A 17,930-nucleotide genomic window follows, 5' to 3' on the forward strand; every position below is an offset into this window, starting at 1 on the left:
TATTAGAGAGTGAAGCACTGTTCCTCTCTTAACTGCTTGTCCCCCCGTCTGCACAGAAGTTTCCTGGTAATTCAACTGTTTACACCGGTTTTACAGCAATGCCTGTACCAATGGCTATGCCAAACAGCAGACTGGAAAACTGGTGTCTCCCTCTAGAGGCAACTGGCGGATGGAACACTTTTTTTTAAAAAAAGGTGCAAAAGTGGTGTAAATCACATTGAGGAAATTCTAGGCCTTCATATCTGGCCTCACTTATGAAGAATGGTCACCCACTTGGATAAGGACTGGGGAGTAGTCAGCACCTGTTGAACCATATCCCAGCAAGAGTTGGTGTCTTCATAAGAGGGGAGGGAACACAAAAAAAAAATCTGAAATACATGACAGCTAGAGTATGGTGTCCAATTCTGGGCACCACACATTAGGAAGGATTGCAAAGCCTTGGAGAAGGTGCAGAGAAGATGAGGGACTTCAGTTATGTGGAGAGACTAGAGAAGCTGGGATTGTTCTCCTTAGAGCAGAGAAAGTTGAGGGGAAATTTAATAGAGGTGTTCAAAATTATGAAGGGTTTTGATAGAGTAGATAGGAAGAAACTGTTTCCAGTGGCAGGAGGATCAATAACCAGAGGACACAGATTGAAGATAATTGGCAAAAAAGTCAGAGGGGAGATGAAGAGAATTTTTTTTATGCGAGTTGCTATGATCTGGAATGCACTGCCTGAAAGGGCGGTGGAAGCAAATTCAATAGTAACTTTCAAAAGGGAATTAGATAAATACTTGAAAAGGAAAAATTTGCAGGGCTATGGGGAAAGAGCAGGAGAGCGGGGCTAATTGGATAACTCGTCCCGTGTTAGTCTCCTGAGGAAGTCTATGCGATTTTTTGCTGTGGCCCATCGGAACTGTCGATCGATGAGTCGAGCGTCATATCCCGTTCTTACTAGGGCGTCTTTCAGCGTCTGTAGGTGTCCATCGCGTTCCTCCTCGTCTGAGCAGACCCTGTGTATTCGCATAGACCTCCTCAGGAGACTAACACGGGACGCAACCAACAGAGTACCCTTTGTCGTCCAGTACTTCCCCGGAGCGGAGAAACTACGCCATGTTCTCCGCAGCCTTCAACATGTCATCAATGACGACGAACACCTCGCTATGGCCATCCCCACACCTCCACTACTCGCCTTTAAACAGCCACCCAACCTCAAACAGACCATCGTTCGCAGCAAATTACCTAGCTTTCAAGAGAACAGCATCCACGACACCACACAACCCTGCCACGGTAACCTCTGCAAGACATGCCAGATCATCGACACAGATACCACCATCACACGAGAGGACACCACCCACCAGGTGCATGGTTCATACTCCTGTGACTCGGCCAACGTTGTCTACCTCATACGTTGCAGGAAAGGATGCCCCAGAGCATGGTACATTGGCGAGACCATGCAGACGCTGCGACAACGGATGAACGGACACCGCGCAACAATCGCCAGAGAGGAGGGTTCCCTCCCAGTTGGGGAACACTTCAGCAGTCAAGGACATTCAGCCACCGACCTTCGGGTAAGCGTACTCCAAGGCGGCCTTCGAGACACACGACAACGCAAAATCGTCGAGCAGAAATTGATAGCCAAGTTCCGCACCCATGAGGACGGCCTCAACCGGGATCTTGGGTTCATGTCACGCTACACGTTACCCCACCAGCGAACAAATGTTATCTGTTTTTAATATAACGGGTCAGTTGCTGTCTTTTCTATGTTTCTACCTCTCTATCTCTGTTTTTTTTTGTTTGTTTTTTTTTGGTGATTTGTATATTCGGAGACCTTGCAGGTAACACCTGTCTGTCTGCACACTGATTGCCTTGGCAACGGGCAGTTGAAAAAACTGTCTGTAATCACCAAGCATTGTTCTGTGAATTATAAATGCGATTTCATTTCGAGGATTTCATTTCCAACAAACGTTCACCTGAGGAAGGAGGAAGCCTCCGAAAGCTTGTGAATTTAAAATAAAATTGCTGGACTATAACTTGGTGTTGTAAAATTGTTTACAATTGTCAACCCCAGTCCATCACCGGCATCTCCACATCACGTATAATTCTATGACATAGAATGAGCTAAAAATTTGAGAAAAGCAACTTTAAATAAGTAGGTATGCTGAATCTTAATGTTATTGTAGCATATGTTGTTTCATTTAAACATTTCAGGGAAATATTAATGGTAAAACGTAGTAAGATGTTTCCTTCAGTTACAGAACATTGTGTTATTTGTAGCTATGAATTTTGATAGTCCAAATTTCCTGAAGAAATTCCTGAGTAAGATAGTTTGTAACAAAGGTTGACCCCAGCTAAACCTCTACCTGTACTTGAAAATGGCTGTGCAGTTAACCTGGGGATTGGGTATACCAGCAGAGGAGGTTTATTCAAAGATTTATTGTAAGTTTATATCACTGTAGATATGACACAGTAGTTTTATGACACAGTTACTCTTTTTTTTAGCCCCTCAGTACAGATCATGTACTTTATTTGCAGGCCACAAAAAGAGAGCCCATAGTCTCACAATAGACCTCATATTAAAAAAAAATCACACTCCCAGAAGAGCGTCACCCACTGGGAACACGTGTCGGGAAATCGTGGTGTGCTCCCGCGATTTTGCATCTGTTTTGGTGAATTCATAAAATGCACCCATAAGGGCAGTTCTTGACTAATTGGGCAATGCTGAAGGGAAATCAGTTTACAACATTCAGATCGCCCCACTTCAGGTGTCCTTAAAATCTGCCAGCTGATGACCAGTGTAAACTTCATCACTCAGAAGGCCAAACTCCATATCATCTCATAATCCTGATCCTACCAACCTCACCTCATCAGCAAAGTGATGGAAGGTGTCGTCGACAGTGCTATCAAGCGCCACTTACCCACCAATAACCTGCTCACCAATGCTCAGTTTGGGTTCTGCCAGAACCAATCAGCTCCAGACCTCATTACAGCCTTGGTCCAAACATGGACAAAAGACCTGAACTCCAGAGGTGAGGTGAGAGTGACTGCTCTTGACATCAAGGCAGCATTTGACAGAGTGTGGCACCAAGGAGCCCTAGTAAAATTGAAGTCAATGGGAATCAGGGGAAAAACTCTCCAGTGGCTGGAGTCATACCTAGCACAAAGGAAGATGGGAGTGGTTGTTGGAGGCCAATCATCTTAGCCCCAGGACATCGTTGTAGGAGTTCCTCAGGGCAGTGTCCTAGGCCCAACCATCTTCAGCTGCTTCATCAATGATCTTCCCTCCAACATAAGGTCAGAAGTGGGGACATTTGCTGATGATTGCACAGTGCTCAGTTCCATTCACAACCCCTCAGATAATGAAGCAGTCTGTGCCTGCATGCAGCAAGACCTGGACAACATCCAGGTTTGGGCTGATAAGTGGCAAGTAACATTTGCGCCAGGCAAGTGCCAGGCAATGACCATCTCCAAGAGAGAGTCTAACCACTTCCCCTTGACATTCAACAGCATAACCATCGTCGAATCCCCCACTATCAACAACCTGGGGGTCACCATTGACCAGAAACTTAACTGGACCAGCCACATAAATACTGTGGCTACAAGAGCAGGTCAGTGGCTGGGTATTCTGCTGCGAGTGACTCACTTCCTGACTCCCCAAAACCTTTCCACCATCTACAAGGGACAAGTCAGGAGTGTGATGGAATACTCTTCACTTGCCTGGATGAGTGCAGCGCCAACAACACTCAAGAAGCTCGACACCATTCAGGACAAAGGACCCTGCTTGATTGGCACCCCATCCACCACCCTAAACATTCACTCCCTCCACCACTGGCGCACCGTGACTGCAGTGTGTACCATGCACAGGATGCACTGCAGCAACTCGCCAAGGCTTCTTCGACAGCACATCCCAAGCCCTGACCTTTACCACCTAGAAGGACAAGAGCAGCAGGCACATGGGAACACCACCACCTGCACGTTCTCCTTCAAGTCACACATCATCCTGACTTGGAAATATATCGCTGTGCCTTCATTGTCGCTGGGTCAAAATCCTGGAACTCCCTACCTAACAGCACTGTGGGAGTACATTCACCTCACGGACTGCAGCGGTTCAAGAAGGCGGCTCACCACCACCTTCTCAAGGGCAATTAGGGATGAACAGTAAATGCTGGCCTTGCCAGCGATGCCCACATCCCATGAATGAATAATAAAAAAAAACCTCTTCCCCTCCTCACTCGACAATCCTCACCTGTGGCTTAGTGGTAGTATTCTCGCCTGAGTCCAACGGTTGTGGGTTCAAGTCCCACTCCAGAGATTTGAGCACATAATCGAGGCTGATACTTACTTCAGTGCAGTATTGAGGGAGTGCTGCATTGTCGGAGATGCTGTATTTTGGATGAGATGTTAAACTGAAGCCCCATCTGCCCTCTCAGGTGGATGTTAAAGATTGCATGGCACATTTCGAAGAAGAGTTGGGGAGTTTTTCTCGGTGTCCTGGCCAATATTTATCCTTCTACCAACATCACTAAAACAGATTACCTGGTCATTATCTCATTGGTGTTTGTGGGACCTTGCTGTGCACAAATTGGCTGCTGTGTTTCCTACATTACAACAGTGACTACACTTCAAAAAGTACTTCATTGGCTGTAAAGCACTTTGGGACGTCTGGAGGTCGTGAAAGGCGCTGTATAAAAGCACGTTCTTTATTTCTTTCTCTCTCCCTTCTGCCTGATAAAATCGTTTTTAACGTGTTCTTTCTTTCTCATAGTCATGGATTCAGAGTGGAACATCACAGCCAGACAGCCTTTTTGCAATTGGTGATTCGGTTACGAGTAAGACAACACTGAGTCATCAACAACATAACTCACTTGTTGTAGTTGTCAGTTTTCCAATAAATGACCAAAAAGCCTCAGTTAGACCTGAGCGATGAAACAAGTGAAGGTGCTGATGATAAATCAGTTATTTAACCCAACAATAGTATTTGAGCATTTGGCCATGTGCATGTTTTAGTACACTTCAATTCATTGGGGTTAATGTTACCAACAGTATTTGAGTAAATTAAATTCTAAATATTGCAAAGTTTAAGTCGCATAACAGTTTGTTATGTTTTGTTCCATATTCCAGGTGATTTTCAAAGCAAAATCCAAGTACTACCCAGAGCTTCAAAAATACAGGTACAGTCATAATCTACACTTTGTTACCATTATATAGTAGTCACAGTCTGTCATTATTATATAGTCATAATCTACACTCAATTACCATTATGTAGTAGTCACAATCTACAGTATATTACAATTATGTAATATAGTCACAATCTACACTGTATTACAATTATATAGTACATTCACAGTCTACACTCTATTACAATTATGTGGTACAGTCACAGTCTACACTCTATTGCCATTGTATAGCACAGTCGTAATCTAAGAACATAAGAAACAGGAGCAGGAGAAGGCCATACGGCCCCTCGAGCCTGCTCCACCATTCAATAAGATCATGGCTGATCTTCTACCTCAACTCCACTTTCCCGTCCCATCCCCATATCCCTTGATTCCCTTAGTGTCCAAGCATCTATCGATCTCAGTCTTGAATATACTCAACGACTGTGCATCCACAGCCCTCTGGGGTAGAGAGTTCCAAAGATTCACAACCCTCTGAGTGAAGAAAGTTTTCCTCATCTCGGTCCTAAATGGCCGACCCCTTATCCTGAGACTATGCCCCCTAGCTCTAGACTTCAGCCAGGAGAAACAGCCTCTCAGCATCTACCCTGTCAAGCCCTCTAATAATTTTATACATTTCAATGAGATCACCTCTCATTCTTCTAAACTCCAGAGAATATAGGCCCATTCTACTCAATCTCTCCTCATAGGACAACCGTCTCATCCCAGGAATTAATCTAGTGAACCTTCGTTGCACCCCCTCTAAGACAAGTATACCCTTCCTTAGGTAAGGAGACCAAAACTGTACGCAGTACTCCAAGTGTGGTCTCACCAGAGCCCTATATAATTGCAGCAAGACTTCTTGTACTCCAACCCCTTTGCAATAAAGGCTAACATATCATTTGCCTTCCTAATTGCTTGCTGCATGTTAACTTTGTGATTCGTGTACAAAGGACACCCAAATCCCTCTGACTACCAACAGTTCTTAGTCTCTCACCTTTTAAAAAATATTCTGCTTTTCTATTCTTCCTACCAAAGTGGATAATTTCATATTTCCCCACATTATACTCCATCTGCCACCTTCTCACCCACTCGCTTAACCTGTCTATATCCCTTTGCAGACTCTTTGTGTCCTCCTCACAGCTTATTTCCCATCTAGCTTTGTATCGTCAGCAAACTTGGATACATTACACTTGTTCCCCTCACCTAAGTCATTGATATAGATTGTAAATAGCTGAGGCCCAAGCACTGTTAGTTGCGGCACCCCACAGTTACAACTTGCCAATCTGAAAATGACCCGTTTATTCCTACTCTGTTTTCTGATTGGTTAATCAATCCTCTATCCATGCCAATATATTACCCCCACCCCCATGAGCCCTTATCTTGTGTACTAACCTTTTGTGTGGCACCTTCTCAAATGCCTTTTGAAAATCCAAATATGCTACATCCACTGGTTCCCTCTTATCTATCCTGCTAGTTACATCTTCAAAAATCTCTAATAGATTTGTCAAACACGATTTCCCTTTCATAAAGCCATGTTGACTCTGCCTAATCATATTATGATTTTCTAAGTACCCTGTTACTAAATCCTTAATAATAAATTCTAACATTTTCCCTACTACTGATGCGAGGCTAACTGGCCTATAGTTCCGTGTTTCCTCTCTCCCTCCTTTCTTGAATAGCCGGGTTACATTTGCTACCTTCCAATCCACAGGGACCATTCCAGAATCTAGGGAATTCAGGAATCTACACTCTATTACCATAGTATAGTTACATTCTACAGTATTATTATTAGAACGTTCAGTCACAATCTACACTCTGTTACAACTATATTACCATTATATAGTACAGTTACAGTATATCTTACACTGGTTAACAGGCTGGATCTTATTTATGCAAGCTGAGATGAAGTCATTTAATTTAATGCTATTGTGAAGATCTCGTTTTGATGGCAATAAGAAAGCCACGAGAGATTGCCTGTTAATTATGTTACGAAATCATAAACATGAATGGAAAGGATGCCTTTGTGATTTCACTATCAATAGTGAATAAAGGAAATTTCTAGACTGTTAGAAAGATAAACCAAAGCTGCACAATGCAGCTACATTAAGGTTTAGAATTATCAATAATTAAGTCAGGAAAAACTCTCAAGAAACATAGTCTGTTTTCAGAATTTACAATCTTAAAAAAAAGTGAAAAGCTGCTACCTGGGGTCAAGTCTGCCCACTGGCTCAATACTCTGAGTGAGATTGTGCTCCCTTATTACTGAGTAACTCCAGGTATACTGGAATATCTATTTTCTGAGGACCAGACCCATCAAGCTAGATTTTCAGCATTGTTGCCTGGTATTGCCAAATTTTCGGAGAATACTCAATTGGCATTGAATACTTTAGCCTCTGCCACTGCACATCCAAATCACAGCAATTAGACTGTAGGTTTAGATAGGTAGTTGCTAGAGAATCAGTTGCTGAGACATATTCATAGGTTGTATAACTTAGTTGATCTAAGGCAAGATGAGGAGAATTTTTTTTGATGCAGCGTGTGTTATAATCTGGAATGCGCTGCCTGAATGGGTGGTGGAAGCATATTCAATAGTAACTTTCAATTGGATATGGATATATACTTGAAAAGGAAAAATTTGCAGGGCTATAGGGAAAGATCAGGAGAGTGGGACTAATTTGATAGCTCTTTTAAAGAGCCGGCACAGGTATGATGGGCCTTCTGTGCTATAAGATTCTATGAACTCATTTTTTGTTATACTGACATGCACACTTCATTTGGAAGAAAGGTAACAACATGCAGTACAACTTATATAAGAATGTCCTTGCTTGTGTGCTTGTTGATAAATGCTGCATGTTGATAACTCAACAACAACTTGCATTTATATAGCACCTTTAACGTAGTAAAATATCCCAAGGCGCTTCACAGGACCGTTATCAGACAAAATTTGACACCAAGCCACATAAAGAAATATTAGGACTAGAAAGAGGTAGGTTTTAAAGAGCATCTTAAAGGAGAGAGAAGTAGAGAGGCAGAGGTTTCGGGAAGAAATTCCAGAACTTAGTACCTAGGCAGCTGAAGGCAATGGTGGGACGATGGAACTTGGGGATGCACAAGAGGCCAGAATCGGAGGAACGCAGAAGTCTCGGAGGGTTGTAGAGCTGGAGGAGGTTACAGAGATAGGGAGGGGCGAAAACAAGGATGAGAATTTTAAATTCGAGGCCTCGCCGGACCGTGAGTCAATGTAGGTCAGCTGGCACAGGGGTGATTGGTGCAAGTTAGGATATGGGCAGCAGAGTTTTGGATGAGCTCAAGTCTATGGAGGATGGAAAGTGGGAGGCTGGCCGGGAGAGAATTGGAATAGTCGAATCTGGAGGTAACAAAGGCATGGATGAGGGTTTTAGCAGCAGATGGACTGAGACAGGTTGAGTCGATGTTGAACTCATACTGAATCGGTTTGTTTTTCATTCTAGGCTGCCTCTCCAGTTGGTTTTCCTGCTGGCCAGTCTCCTGTTCCTTGTGGTAAACCTGACCTGCGCATTGCTTGTGAAGATCACACACACCGAAACCAAGACCATTGTGTTTGTCCGTGTTGCCATCAACGATACCCTCTTTGTGCTGTGTGCAATCTCACTCTCTGTGAGCCTCTACAAGATCGCTAAAATGTCCCTGGCCAATATATATTTAGAATCTAAGGTTTGTTTCAGTAACTGGGTCATGACTTCATTTTCCTGTTAAGACTTTACGGGGAGTTTTCTTCTGATCATTTTCTTACCAATTCATTGCTGTGGTGATTAAAAGTAACGAAAACAATGATCTCAAGTCATGATGTTCCAGCAGAAATAATGGATTAGTAACAGTGGTAACATCTAATATGGAGAGGGGGCAGATAGAGAGTCACTGACACTGGTCCAGTGTAAGACCACTTTAGCCCCATCAAGCGGATTCTGATTCCAGTGTTACAATTTAATTTTACAGTTACTGCAACAGGATATTATTTGATGAGTGAACCGAAGTGGACTGTACCAGTTTGTTTCAGAATCAACTTATAAGGATAATACTAATCCACATCTTTTATGCCCGTCCGTCCGTTAGAACTACTAAATAGGTGTCCATATGATATCCTCAAATCACAATGGCACTTGGTTTGTGGTCTATCTCTCATTCTATTTATGATTCTAAACCTGGAAATATTAAATCTCCACCATAGGATGTTATTTCTGTCTGTGAGTCAGGCATAACCATGATTGGAATGTGATCAAAGATAATTCAATCTACGAAGATTGCAATCATGGCCCCGACCATCTCCCATAACCAAAATAAGCAACCGATTTAGGAACAAATATATAACCCGTCTTCAATTGGTTTTGTAGACTCATCATTCTGACAAGCCCAGCTCACTGCTTGGTACTGGCATCACTTCTACTCCATCTTTGATACTGGCATCACTTCAACGACAACAGCAACTTCCATTTATATAGCGCCTTTAACGTAGTAAAACATCCTAACTCGCTTCACAAAAGCATTATCAAACAAAATTTGACACAGAGTCACATAAGGAGATATTAGGAGAGGTGACCAAAGTCTTGGTCAAAGAGGTTGGTTTTAAGGAGTGTCTTAAAGGAGGAGAAGCAGAGAGGTTTAAGGAGGGAATTCCAGAGCTTTGTGCCTGGGCAGCTGAAGGCACGGCCGCCAATGGCGCAGCGATTAAAGTGGGGATGCACAAGAGGCCAGAATTGGAGGAGCAGAGGCATCTCGGAGGGTTGCAGGGCTGAAGGAGGTTACAGAGATAGAGAGGGGCAAATCCATGGAGGGATTTGAAAACAAGGATGAGAATTTTAAAATCAAGACGTTACCGGACCGGGAGCCAACGTAGGTCAGTGAGCACAAGGGTGATGAGTGAACAGGACTTGGTGCGAGTTCAGATACAGGCAGCAGAGTTTTGGATGATCTCAAGTTTATGGAGGGTGGAAGATGGGAGACCAGCGAGGAGAGTATTGGAATAGTCAACTCTAGAGGTAACAAAGGCATAGATGAGGGTTTCAGCAGCAGATGAACTGAGGCAGGGGTGGAGATGTGGCGATGTTATGGAAGTGGAAGTAGGCGGTCTTGGTGATGGAGCGGATGTGGGATCGTAAGCTCATGGATCGTAAGCTAATCTCAGGGTTAAATAGGATGCCAAGGTTGCGAACGGCCTGGTTCAGTCTCAGACAGTGGCCAGGGAGAGGGATGGAGTCGGTGGCTAGGGAACGGTGTTTGTGGTGGGGACCGAAGATAATGGCTTCAGTCTTCCTAATATTTAGATGGAGGAAATTTTTGCTTATCCAGTACTGGATGTTGGACAAGCAACATGACAAATCAGAGCCAGCGGAGGGGTGGAGAGAGGTGGTGGTGAGGTAGAGCTGGGTGTCGTCAGCGTACATGTGAAACCTGATGTGTTTTCGGATCAACTCCATCTTTGATTATTTTTCCCCCACCCTGTCTCAATTTGTCTAATAATGGTTCCGGAAGTAAAGTGAAGTCTTTCCCATCCAGCTTCATCAATCTGGCGCTCACTTATTGCAAAAAGGTGCTGTTTTTATACTCAGGGTATGTTTGCTCCCTCCCCATGACCCCATCACTACAATGAAACCATCATATCGAAACCATCATATCAAACCCCTCAATTTGTGTCTTCCCATATTTCCCAGCAGGGAGATTTCCTATTGTATTATTTACCTCCTGTTTAAATGTTCTTAATATTATCCAGATCTTAATACAACTTATTAGCAAATAGTAACTCAAACACTCCTCTGCTCTCAGGAATGCGATGAATATGCTGTCTTTTTTATAGCCATCAACATTCAATTACAACAAAATTCCTTTAAGCTTCAGCATTGAAACGATACTCCCCCCAGAACCAAAAGACTTTGGTTTCCGGGCTCAAACTACCACCTGTTATACCACCACAAGGCAATGGTTAAGCCGCAGTTAGAGTGCTGTGTACAGTTCTGGGCGCCCTATTATAGAAAGGACATTAAAGCCATAGAGAGTGTACAGCATAGATTCACCAAGGCAATGCCAGCAAAATGGGAAACTAGAATTATGAGGAGAGATGTGAGATGCTGGGACTATTTCCACTGGAACAGAGATAGCTAATAGGTGATTTCATAAAAGTTATAAAAAATTATGAAAGGCTTGATTGGGTGAATAGGGAAGACTTTCTTTTTGTTGGGGAGTCAGTGACAAGGGTCATCAATTTAAAATTGTCACTAAGAGAGTGAGCAGAGATTAGGAGAAATTTATTTGCATATAGGGTTGTTGGAGCATGGAATGTTTCCCCACATAGTGGTTGAGGCAGAGATTGTTACATCTTTTAAAAGGAAAAGTGGATTAATATATGAAGCAGAGGACTGTACAGGGAACTGGGGAGAGGGCATGGGACAGTTGGGTAAGTTTTGGATTGCTCTAACAAAGAGCCAGCACAGACACAATGGGCAGAATAGTCTCCTTATGTGCTATAACCTTCTATAGTTCTTTAGTTCCCCAACCTCAGTTAATCACTCCCCCATGGACCACTCTTCACCCCAAACATCCTTATGACATCTTGGAGAGGACTACCAGTCTGTGCAAACTCATTTCACTTAAGGACCTTGAGAGGGGAAGACTTTTATTCTATCATTTTCAACTGGATTCAAACTCAGATCCCAGAGGAGTTGGGACAGTGTGCAAACCCATTGCACCACTTGGTCCACAATATTTCACAAGAGGAAACATTAACACATGTTTCTGAAAATTATTTGACATCAAATATTGCTGTTTGTATATTTGAATGGAATCGTTTGAGGTCAAAAAAGGAAGGTGCTGGGCATTGAAGATCCTCTGTTGTGTTTCTTTTCCCAGGGGACGTCCTTGTGCCAGATTGCAGTGGTGGGAGTGCTAATTATATTACTGTACACGACAAGGGCCTGCTACAACCTGGTTGCTATTGCACTCACCTCCTATAACCACATCAACACGTTTGATTATGACTGGTACAACGTGTCTGATCAGGTCAGTCCACTTCTGGGTCAGGTCAGTCTGGATCTTTCACTAAATGTTTAGAACTACTGGTTCTAACCAGCCAGTCACCAACTGATTGTGGACCAGGCAGACTTATGTTTTCTTGGTTTTTATCATTACAAAAAATGTGTTGCATGAAAGGACTGGGTGGTGGAAGGGGTTAGATACTGGCTTTTCACCAACTCAAACTGACGGACATAAATCTTTGTCTGTCAGCTGTATGGGTCTTACATGGAATGAGTTTGGGAGTTTCACCCAGTTCCTAGTACGCATGGACCCCTACATTTGGGGCCAACTCTCCCTAACTTGGCAATCTCACTCACAGCTGTCCGCAGGAAAGACATGTGGGAAACAGCAAAAGTGTCACCCTCAAACAGTAGGGGGCATTGCTGTGAGGTGGATTGTTGGGACAAAACATCTAACTGTGCTGTACCTGATCTAGAAACCTTAATGCTAATATGGGCTCGCTGACCTACATGGGCTCCTAGTCGACCAACGCCTCGATTTTAAAATTCTCATCCTCCATGGCCTCGCCCTTCCCTATCTCTATAACCTCCTCAAGCCCTCAACCCTCAGAGATGTCTGCGTTCCTCCAACTCTGGCCTTTTGTCCATCCCCACTTCTTTCGCCCCACCATTGGCGGCCGTCCCTTCAGCTGTCTAGGCCTTAAGCTCTGGAATGCCCTCCTTCAACCTCTCGCCCTCTCTCTCTTCCTTTAAGACGCTCCTTAAAACCTACCTCTTTGACCAAGCATTTGGGCACTTGTCCTAAATCTCCTTATGTGGCTCGGTGTCTGATAACATTCCCGTGAAGCGCCTTGGGACATTTTACTAAGTTAAAGGCACTCTATAAATGCAGCTGGTTGTTGTTGAGGTGCTGACATGTTATTATTGGTCTCACACAGGCGGATCTACATACCCAGTTGGGGGATCAAGGGTACCTGATATTCGGGGTGATCCTATTCATCTGGGAACTGCTGCCCACGACTTTAGTTGTCCTGTTCTTTCGCGTAAGGAGACCCGTCCAAAGTCTGGTAAGTAGGTTGGAACTTGGTCTTCGAGTGCTCGGGCCTCTTGAGCTGTACTGGGCATTAGTTTACTTCGAGCAAATCCCAGTAACAGAAGCACATATCAGGAGTGGAGGCTGTACAAATTTTCAGACATTAATTTCTATATATCCAAGGAGGGTTCACAGAAAGGGAAGAACAGGGTCATACCGACACAGGAGGGAATAACAGGATCACATCAACAGACGAGGGAATAACAGGGTCACACCGACACAGGAAAGTCACAGAAAGGGAATAACAGGGTCATTAATTCCAATAAGGTATTTGGAATAATTTGCACTGCAGCAAGCTCATCATTCCCAGTGGCCATTGTTTTAACCTTTACAATGATGTTTAGAAATGTGTAGCTATTAAATTGGACTTGGAAGCTTGGTCTCCTTATGGAACAGATAGGTTAGCTTGAAAATGCTGCTCTGCCAGACTCACTGCCCATGTTTTCCTGTATTGTTGCAGAGGGGGAATGGACTATCCTCCAGCCACGGTTTCACTCCCAGGGCCTTTTTCTTTGACAATCCACGACGCTACGATAGTGATGATGACTTAACCTGGAATGTCACATGTCACAGCGCACTCAGCAGGTAATTACTAGAAACCGATTTCTGGCTCCACTACAATTCAAGTGCTAGGATTGTACAATCTTACAACACAGAGGGAGGCCATTCGGCCCAATGTGCCTGCTCTTTGAACAAGCTATCCAATTAGTCCCACTCCCCTGATCTGCCCTGCAAATTTTTCCTTTTCAAGTATTTATCCAATTCCCTTCTGAAAGTTACTGTTGAATCTGCTTCCTCCTCCCTTTCAGATCCTAATAAATCGCTGCCTAAACAAAATTCTCATCTCCCCTCTTTTTTTTGCCAATTACCTTAAATTTGTGTTCTCTCGTTACCGACCCTTCTGCCAATGGAAGCAGTTCCTCCCTATTTACTATATCAAAACCCCTCATAGTTTTGAATACCTTTATTAAATCGCCTCTTAACCTTCTCTGCTCTAAGGAGAACAATCCCAACTTATCCAGCCTCTCCACACAACTGAAGTCCTTCATCCCTGGTACCATTCTAGTAAATCTCCTTCCTAAAGTTTGCTGTCCAGAATTTGACACAATACCTTAGCTGAGACCTAACATGTGAAAACTTAATTATTCCTTCAATTTATTTTTTTTTAAAAAATTGGTCACCAAATTTTCTCCCTGTCCAACCTCTCCCAAAGGCATTGGTTCCTCGTTGGGTGAGGGTAGTTCCACCACACGTGCCTGGCACTCCCTGGTATCTCACCCAATGAGCCGAGTTCTGTGACAGTGAGTGTCCACAGACTGTTCGGTTTATTTGGGGGGGGGGGGAAAGGGGGAGGTTACCGCGAAACACAATCCTCACCATATTCACACATGCACCTCGAATAAGGGCTCTACCAGGAGCGGGAATCCTGTCCTCATTGATTGAGGATGATAAAAGGTCCCAGGTTGAATTCTGGTCTATATTGAATTAGCTGATCTCAGCAGGGGCCACCAGAACATTGCTCAAGGTTCCCATTCCTGATTGATGTACAATGATACCTGCTGACAGTGTGTGTGCAAATGCAAGGTGAGAACAAGACCAGACTAGGCTGTGCTGCTCCATAGTCAAATAGCCTGTTTGAACTTGCTGTCAGGGCTGACGCATGAATAATGGCAACTTAAGTGAGGTAGTGATGGGTGTCTTGGATCTGTGGAACGGAAGACCAGCAAGGAGACAATACCTTCAGGGGAGAGGAAAACCCGGGGCAATGAGAAAGCAAAAGTAAGTGTACAACTAACTCCACAAGTACCACAGATCTCTTCATTCTTCACAGACAGTACATTTTCAATAAGTAATAGTAACAGTGGCTAAGTAACAAGAACCTTACCGATGAATGGGACCTTATTTTGTTTCACAAAAGCACCATGCTTAGTAATTCATCAGCTACAGTAACAGGCTTCATAACCCATTAATCTCAGTTTCAGGTCAAAGGCTGCCAGACTCTCACTTGTATTTTCTACGAGAGGGAGAAGTTTTGTAGTTCCGAGTTATGTGACAGTCATATTTGACCCTTTTTCCCCCACAGGGAAAGAAATAACTAACGTAGGCCATCTATCCTTGACTCCAACCCAACTCTGAATAGGGAATGACTATTCGCTTCCTCCAGTATTCTGTTTTCTCCTCTCCTATAGGCAGTGACTCTCGCTGGGGTTGCCTGGTGCTGAACACCCATCCAGGTGCCCATTCTTCATGCATGAGCCTAGACAGTAACTGTCAGCAGGTTTTAGACTGTAAGCCCTATCCCATCTTCACCCAATGTCAACAAATGCACACATTCTAGCTGATTTTTCTTCCTGTTTTTTTAGCGAAGAGGCACTGAGGCCAAATGTATCACCCATAGCTGCTGTGCTAGCTAAGATCAGCTAATTCAACAAAGACCAGGGATCAAACTTGGCTCTTTCCCAGTTCATGTAGCCCAGTTGCTTTACCGGCTGAGCTTTAAGAAATTATTTTAACCTTATGGCTTCTTGTGCATCCCCGATTTCCTTTGCTCCACTATTGGCGGCCGTGCCTTCAGCTGCCTAGACCGTAAACTCTGGAATTCCCTCCCGAAACCTCTCTGCCTCTTTCGCCCCTCCTTTAAGATGCTCCTTTCAACCTACCTCTTTGACCAAATTTTTGGTCACCTGTCCCAATATTTCACATGAAGCGTCTTGGGATGTTTTACGTTAAAGCCATATAAACCCATGTTGTTACTTCAGTATGAGGCAGATAATCAGTCCCTGAATTCACGGTAACCGCTCTTTGCAGCTCGTCAAGCACCTCTCAAATTACTGATCAAGATGGAACCAAGAACCAAAGCTACAGCTACGAAGAATTTGTTTCCTTCGCTTCAGATTCCCACATGCCAGTAGACGCAGAGATTCACCAGTACAACTGTTCCCCTTCACTCATGATCTGAACTGGGATCACTTTTCAATAAGCTCATCACCCACACTTTAAACAATCAGGTATTTCAGAAACAAGCACTGTGAAAATGGACGACTGGAATGGCGGTTGATTTGGACCCTGTGTGTGTCGACACAAAGACTTGTACTAAAAACTGTTTTACTGACAATGCTAACTTTGTGAATGTGACTTTTACTGATTTTAACTAATATAACTATGTAAAAGTTTGTGATTAGAATGGTTTAAGTTCTCTGTAAATATTGTACAGTTACTACTATAGAGCCTACGGTACAGTGAATCACATAATAAATTGTAGCCAGTTTTTTGACAATATCCTTTCTGGTCTCCAGTGCTATTTATTTTCTTTAGGAGTGGATATCATTCTCAACAGTCTCTGTGCCTTATATTTTGTTTATGATTAGATACCGAGCCAGGATCTAGCCCCATTCAAAGGCACCAATCCACTTGGGTACGGTAGCCCAGAGGTTACGGTACTGGACTAGAAACCAGGAGATTGTGAGTTCAAAACCTCACCATGGAAAGTTGTGAAACTGAATTCAATAAATGTGGTAATTTGTTGGCTAGCACCAGATAAAATGATCCCAAAAGCTGCTGGGTTGTAAAAGTCCAACTGGTTCACCAATGGCCTTTAGGGAAGGGAGCCTTCAGTCTTTACATGTTCTACACTACGTAGTTGACTCTTAATGCCATCCGAAGTGGCATTAATGAGAAGAAAATCAGATGAATCCATCGGCAATGACCCAGGCATCGTACTCGTTTAATCTCAGCCCAGTCGAACCTGCAAAGCCCTCCTCACTGACGCTTGTCCCACAGACTAGTCAAGCAACAGCCCAACATAGTTGTACTCACAGGATGACATTCCAGACTCATCCATCACCAACCCCGAGTATTCCCAATGCACCAGAGGTGGAGGGCACATGACTATATAGTCAAGTGTGAGTGGCCTTTGAAGTCCAGAACATTGACCCTGAACCCCATGAAGTCACTTGTCTGCCCAAAATAGCAATATCAAAATAGTGTCATGGGATCATCTTTAATAATATCATCTTTAATAATATAATGAGAGGGCAGACCTCAGTTTAAGGTCTCATCCGAAAGACAGCACCTCCAGCAGTGCAGCACTCCACAGTACTGCTTTGGAGAATCATCCTTTGCTGAAGTCTCTGGAGTGGGCCTTGAAGTCACAAGCTTCTGACACAGAGGCGAGAGTGCTACCACTGAGCCACAGCTGACACTATATATAGAAAAGCTTGGGTTGCTGTGTTGCGGACTGTGGGGCAGTTGTGTGTCGGAATGGCATGAGTGGTCTTGCGCTACCCTTGGAGTACTTTATGCATTAACAATAGGCTCACAAAAGGGCTGTCTGATTGTTCCAGAGTCCATAACCATGGTTCAGAGAATTGGTATGCCAGCTGATTTGAATCTTCATCTTCCCCAGCCATGCTTCATATCACATGCGTATTTACCAATCCAGCAATGAGTTTACATTCTTAAACTAATACTATCAAACACTTTACATTCTTAAGTGCACCCTCTCTCAGTTTCTGCTCAAGGCTATCTAAAACTTCCAGGAGTTTCATCCTGAAAGATTTCACAAGCCTTTTCCTGATCTTTTATCATTCATAAACCTTCCACAACCTTTCTTTTCCTAACCATCGACATTTAGGTGGATAAGTATGATCTTTAATTCTTCACACTACCATAAACAGAATCCCACTTATGAACATA

General features: G+C 43.6%; 2 protein-coding genes across 3 annotated transcripts in view; one reads left to right on the forward strand and one right to left on the reverse strand.

The window, feature by feature from the left end:
* Positions 1-16,516, forward strand: part of LOC137321646 (G protein-coupled receptor 137Ba-like) — a 28,258-nt gene extending 11,742 nt beyond the window's left edge. The window contains exons 2-7 of the mRNA XM_067984137.1: positions 5,101-5,150; positions 8,609-8,831; positions 12,018-12,167; positions 13,081-13,209; positions 13,696-13,820; positions 16,044-16,516. Coding sequence (XP_067840238.1) covers positions 5,101-5,150; positions 8,609-8,831; positions 12,018-12,167; positions 13,081-13,209; positions 13,696-13,820; positions 16,044-16,194 — 828 coding nt within the window. The 3' untranslated portion in view covers positions 16,195-16,516. The remainder of the gene's footprint in view (positions 1-5,100; positions 5,151-8,608; positions 8,832-12,017; positions 12,168-13,080; positions 13,210-13,695; positions 13,821-16,043) is intronic.
* The window catches only part of ero1b (endoplasmic reticulum oxidoreductase 1 beta), an 89,009-nt gene that overhangs the window by 760 nt on the left and 70,319 nt on the right, over positions 1-17,930 (reverse strand). The window lies entirely within an intron of this gene.

Source organism: Heptranchias perlo, chromosome 5, assembly GCF_035084215.1.
Source record: "Heptranchias perlo isolate sHepPer1 chromosome 5, sHepPer1.hap1, whole genome shotgun sequence".
NCBI classification, from domain to species: domain Eukaryota; kingdom Metazoa; phylum Chordata; class Chondrichthyes; order Hexanchiformes; family Hexanchidae; genus Heptranchias; species Heptranchias perlo.